Raw genomic sequence first — 9,741 nt, forward strand, 5'->3', positions numbered from 1 at the left:
GTAACTCTTTCCATGACGTGACGATTGAACAATGAGAGTAGCGCATTTATTGTGGCACTTGAAAATGTTTTTGGCGCCACCAAGTGGTCACCATAACAACTACAGAACTTGTGTAGATTTACTTTTTGATACGACAATGTAGTCGGCATCTAAACAATCAAATCCTCGAATTTAAATCAACTACCATCTAAATTATTGTGTAGCTAATGTGGCAAGCTAATAACTTCTGAAGAAACTGCCTTGTCTCAAAAAGCCGAATCCTTCATTGAGCCACATTCAAATTTCATGACCTGTTTTGTCGTATTTGAGACATTTATACACTAAACAATGTAATCTTTCAAATGTTTTAATGAAAATGTATTTGCTATCTGACTTAAAAATAGATATCCACTTCAGCAATCTATATAAAACCGAATAAATAAAATTCTTATTCGTTAACCACAAACGATTGTGATTGGTCTACCCTGGCCAGAGCTGAGAAAGGTAGTAACATGTATGCGTGCTACTACTTGCACTTCTTCAGCATCTGTCTGGATATAGGTTTATACTTACACAATGCACTAAGAAGCCATAAAATGTATGATATACTCAGTGAATAGTTAAAATATTGCAATTATTATTTACACAACCATCGTTCCAGACTAAGAAGAGCGAGAAGTTTATTAGTGAGAATTTAACAGAGACTGGCCACTTCTATTAAAATGAATGGCAGAAATTGGAACCCCAATATGGCGGATGTAGAAAAGGAGATCCCGCCTTAAAGGTAAAGGAGCCAATCACCTTTTAGAAACAGACATCGCCTGTCAATCAACTCAAGAACGCGCATGCGCAATAGCTAGACCAGCCGGGGATTATTTATTTATTTTTTTGCTAGTTCTGAGGTAATGAAGCATTATGTATTACACCATTGTTGTCAGATTTTACTGTTGATTTGAAATATGTTCTTTGATCGTAATCTCGACCAACCCTTTCGGAGTTTTGGTCTTACCCCACCCAAGTAGAAAGGAGCTGTACTTTCATGCCGCTTGTTTACATAGAATATAGATGCCCGTGAGCGTTCCAAATATGGCCACCGAGTGGACTGTTTTATCATGGACAACTGTGCGATTTACGGTCGCCGTCATTTGTTACATTTTGTGAACAAAATAATCAAAATGGACTTGATACTGAGATTTTAACTGTTGTTTTCTTAGTCAGTCGGAAACCTGTCTTTCTGTTCAAACCCAAGAATTATTGTAAACAATACAGAAATAAATCTAATGAGCTCTAAATTAGAATAAATCTGAAACCCCGTGAAAAGTTTAGCTCACCCGACAGGACGCGACAAAAAAACTCCGTGATAAGTTTTGGTCGGCTGTGATGAGGCACGATGACGTCAGCGCGCCAATGCGTTTGAATGTGCGTATCTCTACGGAAGGTGTGTTTTTGTCGGTCTTTGTGCTTGTTTCTCAAAAATTCTCCTTGTTGGTTAAAATCAGCACCAGACAGAGCTTTAGAGCAACTCTGATGGAAGTGTGATGATCTCGTGTTTGCTGTTAAACTCTAGTTTGTTTATTTGTGTGTAACATACTAGTGTTTAATTGTATCTTTAAGTAAAATGGGCGATTGGTGTTGATGCGCTTAAAACATCTCTCGTTGCTCTTAAATACATATTAAGCACTTAATATTGCATACTTTAGTGTCTCTAGGATGTTTTGAATTGTTGTGTGTGTGTTGTTACAGGTCCATCATGGAGGCTCTGACTCAGGCTCTGTCCTCCAGCTTCTCTGTTTCAAGAGACCCAAATAGCACATCTGCTCCTCACCCACGCCTGGCCCAGTACAAGTGCAAATTCAGTGTTTTGGAGCAGGACGAACGCCGCAGGAGGTTCCTGGAGCTTCAGAAAGCGTGAGTCTCTTCAGACATGTGAGAAATGCTGAAATCTGTAGAGATCAGAACACTGGATGTTTATGTTTGAATGCTATAACAAAGTTAAGAGTCAGGATCTATGGTCTGCATCATGAAAATTAAGATGGATGCTGGAGAATTAATGCAGAGATGCTTTCTATCTGCAGAAAGAGGCTGAACTATGTGAATCACGCGCGTCGGCTGGCGGATGGAGACTGGACCGGAGAAGACAGTGAGGATGAGGAGGTTAAAGAGACGGAAAGTCAGCAGCAGCTGGAGAACAGCGCAGAGGAGGAGGGAATGGAGGTTGAGCAGAAGTTACCGAGGCATTACGCCAACCAGGTGCTTATAAAACGCACTGATTGTTGAAAAGAGTTGCATTTCACATGCCAAAATGTTACCAATTCCTAACAGAGGTTATTTACATCTAGTAGTCTTAAAAGGACGGCAGCAAAAACAGACAATTCTAGGGGTGGCGGATTATCATGCAAAAATGTCATAGACTCAAGAAACCTTCAGGGTTCCCACAGTCTTGGAAAATCTGGAAAAATCAGGGAATTTTACTGTTGTGATTTACAGCCCTGGAAAAGTCGTGGAAATGTACTAAATCTTAAAAATCATGGAAGTGTCTATAGAGAATAGCCTACACTTCTAGTTTTCTAGAATAAAAACTTGCTCTAATGCCGTAGTGATTTATGATTTGTCTAAAACAAAAAAAGCTTGCTTGCATACCTTAGAGATTTCTCATTTTGATTTCGATTCCTTCTTTTGAGAAAACGTTCAAAATGGTTCACAAATCAGTCTGAACATTTCATTAGCGAATTGGTATGAATCAAAATAGTTTTTAAAAACCATATGCAGCAATCCCAAATGACTGGGAGGTCATGGAAATTGATAAAATCTTGAAAAAAAGTCATAGAAATGTTTATAGAGAATACACTTTTTTTTTCAATGTTTCCTTTACTTAAAATAAACTAATAGTAATAAAATTGCTCGTAAGTCATAGTTATTTCTGATTTGTGAGGTCACAAATTGGTCTGACTGATTCATTATAGTGTTGGTCTGAATCCCCCCAAAAAAAGAGTCTGTATCCAGCAATCCCAAATGACTGGAAAAGTCATGGAATTTAAATGGTTAAAAAGGGTGGGAACCCTGAACCTTGACTAAGAAAAAAAAATGCTGCAAATGTGTAGAATTTGGCCACTTTAAATGCAAATATACAATTACAATGCAATCATTTGTTATGTTAATATATTGTAATTCAGCTCCTAATACAAGCTAATAGGGGCGGCTGTGGCTCAGTTGGTAGAGCGGGTCGGCCACTAATCGCAGGGTTGGTGGTTCGAATCCTGGCCCACATGACTCCACATGCCGAAGTGCCCTTGGGCAAGACACTGAACCCCAAGTTGCTCCCAATGGCAGACTATCGCCTTGCATAGCAGCTCTGCCGCCATTGGTGTATGAATGTGTGTGTGAATGGGTGAATGAGTCAACAGTGTAAAGCTCTTTGAATACCGATAAGGTTATAAAGGTGGTATATAAGTGCAGACCATTTACCATTTAATTGAGATAATGCTGAATAAGGACATAATTAACAGACTTTTTGTTTTCGTTGTATGTTCTTCTCCAGCTGATGTTGTCAGAGTGGCTGGTGGATGTGCCTGCTGATCTGAGTTCTGATTGGCTGATGGTGGTTTGTCCAGTTGGGAAACGCTCCCTCGTTGTTGCCTCCAAGGTTTGGACAAGTCACGTTTCAAATCCTTCTCATTCATGAGATAAACATTCTGTTCATATATGTTGTTTTTACTTCAGGGATCCACATCATCTTACACTAAAAGCGGCTACTGTGTCAATCGATTTCCTTCTCTTCTCCCTGGTGGCAATAGACACAACTCTGCCTTGGGAAAAGGTCTGCACCTCACCTGTCCTGCAGAATTATCACACTAGAGAGTGCTAGAGTGCTAATGTTCACAGTTCTGAGCCATCCTAGACAACAAAACTGATAAATATGTTTTATATAGATTACACCATCCTGGACTGCATATACAGTGATGTGGACAGAACATACTACATCCTGGATGTCATGTGTTGGAGGGGGCATCCTGTGTATGACTGTTCTGTGAGTGATGCTTCCTTCTGAGATTACAGTAATTTATGCTGAACATTTACATAAACCTAACTCATTATTATTAAAATGATACAGTAGTAATTCGTAGATGGATGTCAGTCACAATTAAATGTAAATACAAATTTATTTACAGACCGAGTTCCGATTCTACTGGCTGCAATCTAAAGTGGAAGAGGTTGAAGGTCCTTCTGAAATTTCCAAGATTAATCCTGTAAGTGAAAAAATAACTGCTTATCTCTGGGGGGGGAAAGAAAACTGATTTAAAGAGATTTGCATATTATTTAGGTCAAGGTTTTTTTGTACTAAAACTGTCATAATTTAGTTTTTCCCATCAATTTTCCACCCTCTCTTTGACCCTTTGCAAAAAGGAGGTGTTTTTTTGCTGATGTACATTGTAAGACTTATTTGCTTGTGAGATAAGTTGTAGTTTTTACTGCACTCTGAGTTTATTACTCTGAGCTGCATGTTTGCTGTCAGGCCAATATAGTTTTTAACTGCAACTTACTTCATCCTGCCTCTTTGCAAACTTTACATTGTGACCGATTAATAAAACAGTCCGTACTGAAACGTGCGGCTCAAAGTGTTCATGTTGAACTGAAATATTCAGATACCTTGTTAAAAATAAACTTTCTAAGAAGTCCCTCAGAGGACTTGGTGGGAACATATTTCTTGAAATAGTTTTGTGTTCCTATACCAATTTTTTTCCCTATTGTTACCCCACAATAGCTTTATCCTTCCCTTGTAAAAATTAACCATGGTTTTACTAAAGTAACCATATTCTAACCACGGGATTTATTGTAAAGTAAATACAGAAAAAACAAAACTATGGAAATAAAAATTCTAATCATTCTCCCAAAAAAAACACTATTACAACAGTTTTACTATAGTAATAAAATGGTTAATTTGTGGTTGCCCCCCCTTATGAAAATTACCCATGGTTTCACCACAGTAACACTGCGGTAACCATGACTGTAGATTTTTTTTTTTTTTTTTTTTTAAAGAATCATGGTGTTGCCATGATTATGAATTTTGTTATCATTGTTTTTGTTTTCCTGTGGCCATTTATTTCAATGCTTTTATCACGAATATCATAGTTCAAATATGGTTAATGTAGTAAAACCATGGAAAATTTTAGAACGGGATGAAAATACTCGTGAAAGAATGCAAAACTCATTGAATGCAAAACTCGGTGTGATGGAATTTAAAACTCATTGAACGCAAAACTCGGTGTGATAGAATTTAAAACTCATTGAACGCAAAACTCGGTGTGATAGAATTTAAAACTCATTGAACGCAAAACTCTGGGTGAAATAATGCAAACTATTGTGAGGGAACTCAAAACTTTTTTGTGAGGGAACACAAAACTATTTCAGAAAATAAATTCACCGTCTTCTAAGGGGCTCCATATATTTCTATTGTAAAGGAACGCAAAACTTTTTTTGTGAGGGAATACAAAAATTTTCAATGTCTGGATTCTTCAAAGTCAAATACAGAGTGGCAGGTGCTACACACAGCCCCAAAAACATCAGAAATACAATGGTTTTTTTTTATGCTGAGTTTGAATAAATGGTAGTTTTGGAGAATGTTTTCAGTTCAGAATGTTGTTACTTCGAAACGTTATTTTATATATATCAAATCACTTTATTGTCACACTACCATGTGCACAAGTGCAACAGTAGGTGATATATATATATATATATATATATATATATATATATATATATATATATATATATATATATATATATATATATTTCTCTTGATACATGACCCCTTTAAAAACAGGCTGAACTTTGTACTTGTATTTATGGTTGTGTTGATTCATGGTTTGCCCTCTTTTTGCAGTTCCGATTTATTAGTCTGAGCAGCATCAGCTGTTCAACAGAGTCCATCCAGAAAGCTCTTGCACATGACTACAGCTTTACAGTAAGAACGTCCATTATTTCTAATTTTGCTAATCCTATTGGTGGCCAAATAAAGCATGAAAAAAATGGATTTAGCTGATTATTCATGTTGAAGAACACTTGAGTGACCTTGAACAAAATCTGCTCCTCTACTCTAGGTGGACGGCCTTCTTTTCTACCACAAAGAGACCCACTACACCCCGGGCAGCACTCCGCTGGTGGGCTGGCTTAGACCCTACATGGTGAATGATATTTTGGGCATAGAGGTGCCACAGTGCCCCCTCACCAACAAGCCTGATTATGCCAGCCACCAACTTCAACAGATCCTGGAGCACAAGAAAACATCTACAGAAGTTCGGCCAGCAGATCAAAACGGCCGATATGAACTGGAACACCTCTCCACGCCAGAGACACAGCAAGAAAACTCGCACTCCTCTCAGAAAGAGAGCATGGACGTGTGAGATTCAGGAAGAAGACAGCATGAACTGATTTTTTAGGGAGCATGTTTTCTCTAATCTCTGAAAAATAAGATTTAGTCTAGAACTTGATTGTGTTTGGGCTTGAGGAACTGCAGTGCTTTTGGGTGAATTCAGGCATGAAGATCATTACTAGAATAATCTAATTTCAAGAGGACAGTGATGTGGATGAATTGGGTTTTAAAATGCTATATTGTCAAATTGCAATTCAGTTATCTCAGAGGTGCCCATTTCTAAAACCATATTCACTATTCTGCTTATTTGCACATTATTTTAGTACATTAACAGTTATATTCGGTAGTCAACCCTCATTCTCTGTTAAATTCACCTGCTCTTTACAGTCATGCATTTCTTTATTGGATATTTTAAATGTAACTTTTTAAACTGATCATAAGATTCAGCTGATGAGAGCCCATGAATCGTTTTTTAAATTTGTGTTACAACTTCATTAAAGTTTTACTGCCTGTTTCTTTCATCCCTTTGTCTAGTATATTTCAAAATGTCAATTTTCAATGTTTATTCCAAAATAATTGGGTAATAGCACTTTTGTAGAAACCCTTAAAATATACTATATATATATATATATATATATATATATATTGTATACATTTGTTATGTGCTTCGGAATGTATACAAAATAAATAAAAACTGAGCTTATAAGTACAAAATAAGGTTTAGATTTGCATAATTGCAACAGCAATAAGTATACTTTTATGGGCCTCATCAAAATGTATTTTGGTTTATGGTCAAAAGGCTCATTTTAGGAAGAAAAATGCGCCAGCAGGTTTCGGTGAGGTTGCATTTAGTGATATGAAACCACCAGGTCACATCTCGCAGAAAAACCAGAGTGTAATCGGAGATGACTGTGGTTTAACTGTAGAGTTTGGTTATTAGTCAGTGGCTGCTTTCCAGGAACACAGCACCTGTCAGCCTACATCACACTTCCCAGATCACTGACCAACACTGTCTGTCAAAACAAGAGACAGCATTACTGGCTGTTAGTACAACTAGTCATCTATTAAAAACATACTAACCGTGTAAGCCTAATTAAATCATGCACTGTGTCTCAAGACCCCAGTTAGATCCCTACTTAGACAAACTTTGGGGTATAATGAGATTTTGATACACAACTATGAAGTCATATCTTGACTCACTATGCTGTGTCTTATTTCTATCTAGTTTACTTTGTAGCTGTGACAGACAGTCTGTGTGTGTCCTCTCTGAAAGTAAAAGCACTTTGCACATTTCCAGGATGATGTCATATGCTCCCCTGTCAATCACTCCGATGGAAACCCGCCCACAGGAAGCTCCACGTTGTTGTATCAGTTAATGTCACTTCATTTCCAGGGTAGAATTGAACATTTATTTCCCTTGTGCCTTTTTTTCGCCCACAATATCTGAACAGAATGGAAACTTTCAGCGAAAAATGTATTGATTGTTTTAATGACGTCCCCATGATCGAAAGAATCGTTTAGTTGAAATTGTTATTTTTAACGATTCGTTCGAACCGATTCTCAATACGTGTGTAAGTCACTCGGCAGCATAAAAACCACGAAATATCGTCAAAAACATAATGATAAATACCATTAAAGGGTTAGTTTAACTAAAAATAAAAATTCTGTCGACATTCACTCACCCTCACGTCGTCCCAAACGTATGGCTTTCTTTTTTTGTAAAACACAAAATTAAATGTTGGGCAGAAAGTTAGTGAGAGTATCGTCGTTATTCACAAACTATGTGTTTAAATAAGACTTAATATATTTACAGAAGAATAACGCGTAATATATGGGACCCATGAGCAGGGCCGGCGCTACCTATAGGCGAACTAGGCAGTTGCCTAGGGCCTCGGCCTTGGAGGCGGGGCCTCCAAAATATACACACGCTTATCCACCAATCAAGAGCAGCAAAATACTATGCTGTTTGTCCATTGGATATAACAATTGTCATTCACATGTAGTTAAACCAATTAATATCACCGTTTACATGCGAGTCACTCCCAACCTCTGAATTTATGAATGAAGAGATTGTAGATGAATAAAATCCAACTTTTCTGCAAATTTATCTGATGGCGCCGAAGCGAACTCATCTTTCAGGGGCTGCTAAGCGTAAGGCTAAGCAGGCACGCAAAGAAAGTGCAGCTCGTGATTCAGGTATCATCTATTTTTGAGTGATTGTAATGTATTGTAAAAAATAAACTGATTCTAACGATCAGCGTCATTTTGAGATAGATCATTTGACGGTTATTTCCAGTTCAAAAGAGCGCGAGCACCGTTGATGGACTGAATTCACTTCTGACACTTTGAATCCGAGCGTATGTAGCTACAATCGATTTCCAGCCCTAGTCAGGAGCTGACTCGCAAAACACTACAGAAAAAGTCAAGTTTGTCAGTCAAAGAGCAAACGCACTATACTAAAGCATTGTTTATTATGTTTTAAAACAGTCTGTATATCTTCTAAAACGCAGATGTTTAGCCTACATTAACTGCTCTAGTCTATCATAATAGACTATAGACCATAATAGACTTCATTTTTTTCGTTTTCCAATCATAAATACTGTTGCAATATTTATTGAAAATAAGTATGCAATCTTAAGCATATGAATAAGCACACAATTACAGTTGACGAAATTAACTTGTCTTTTCACTTCCACTAGCAGCTGATTTGTGTATCATAAGGTATTTCTCTACAATACATACCTAATATGACTATATTTAGTCTATCAAAAACAAAACTGTCCATTATCCCAAATAGTGGGTTAGTGTGTCACCATAAATAAATTACTGAACAAATTACTGCAAAAAACATCCTGACTGCTAAAAAAAAAAAAAAAAAAGATGACTTTTCAGATTATTATTTTTTTTGTTTACGTTAATTAAAGTTACATTAATATGCACATTTAAGTAAAAATATAAAAATACTGATAACAGGTTTTGTATAAATAAAATGGTTAGGAATCATATTTGTTTTCAAGTGTTTTTTATTAAATTATGTTTTATTAACAAAGTTCGGGAGGAGCACATTCAGATAATCAACGAGATAAGAGGTATATATACTGCAGACTTACCTCTGTTCATTGACAGTTTATCAGCATCCCTCCTCCACCCCCATCTCCTCACTTTGATTTTTAATAATCTCTTATTGGATGTAAACAACACAATCCAAAATACAATGCAATCCAATGTAATACTGTGTAAATCTGGCCAAAATTCAGAGCCTGGAGCCCTCCCCTGGACAGCATGCCAAATACGCATAATCTTTACTCTATTTAATTTGATGTAAGTGTGAACTCGTGAATTCTGAAAGGTGGAGGGGAGGAGGGCATGGCGGGGGGCCTCCAACATACATT

The 9,741-nt window shown here is 37.1% G+C and overlaps 1 protein-coding gene across 3 annotated transcripts; it reads left to right on the forward strand.

Moving 5' to 3' along the window:
* The first annotated feature begins 1,379 nt into the window (after nucleotides 1-1,379).
* Nucleotides 1,380-6,947, forward strand: LOC127638465 (snurportin-1-like). Of its 3 annotated transcripts, none has more exons than XM_052120007.1 (9): nucleotides 1,380-1,417; nucleotides 1,723-1,887; nucleotides 2,055-2,229; nucleotides 3,518-3,622; nucleotides 3,700-3,796; nucleotides 3,909-4,006; nucleotides 4,149-4,226; nucleotides 5,861-5,941; nucleotides 6,078-6,947. In XM_052120007.1, exons 2-9 carry the CDS (start codon nucleotides 1,730-1,732, stop codon nucleotides 6,378-6,380), a joined length of 1,095 nt encoding a protein of 364 aa, XP_051975967.1. In that variant the 5' UTR covers nucleotides 1,380-1,417; nucleotides 1,723-1,729; the 3' UTR covers nucleotides 6,381-6,947. The 3 variants fall into 3 exon arrangements, with proteins under 3 accessions (XP_051975967.1, XP_051975968.1, XP_051975966.1); XM_052120008.1 differs by lacking the exon at nucleotides 1,380-1,417 and adding an exon at nucleotides 1,459-1,557; XM_052120006.1 differs by lacking the exon at nucleotides 1,380-1,417 and adding an exon at nucleotides 1,492-1,514.
* Nucleotides 6,948-9,741: the final 2,794 nt, after the last annotated feature.

This window comes from Xyrauchen texanus, chromosome 46 (genome assembly GCF_025860055.1).
Source record: "Xyrauchen texanus isolate HMW12.3.18 chromosome 46, RBS_HiC_50CHRs, whole genome shotgun sequence".
In the NCBI taxonomy this organism is placed as follows: Eukaryota; Metazoa; Chordata; class Actinopteri; order Cypriniformes; family Catostomidae; genus Xyrauchen; species Xyrauchen texanus.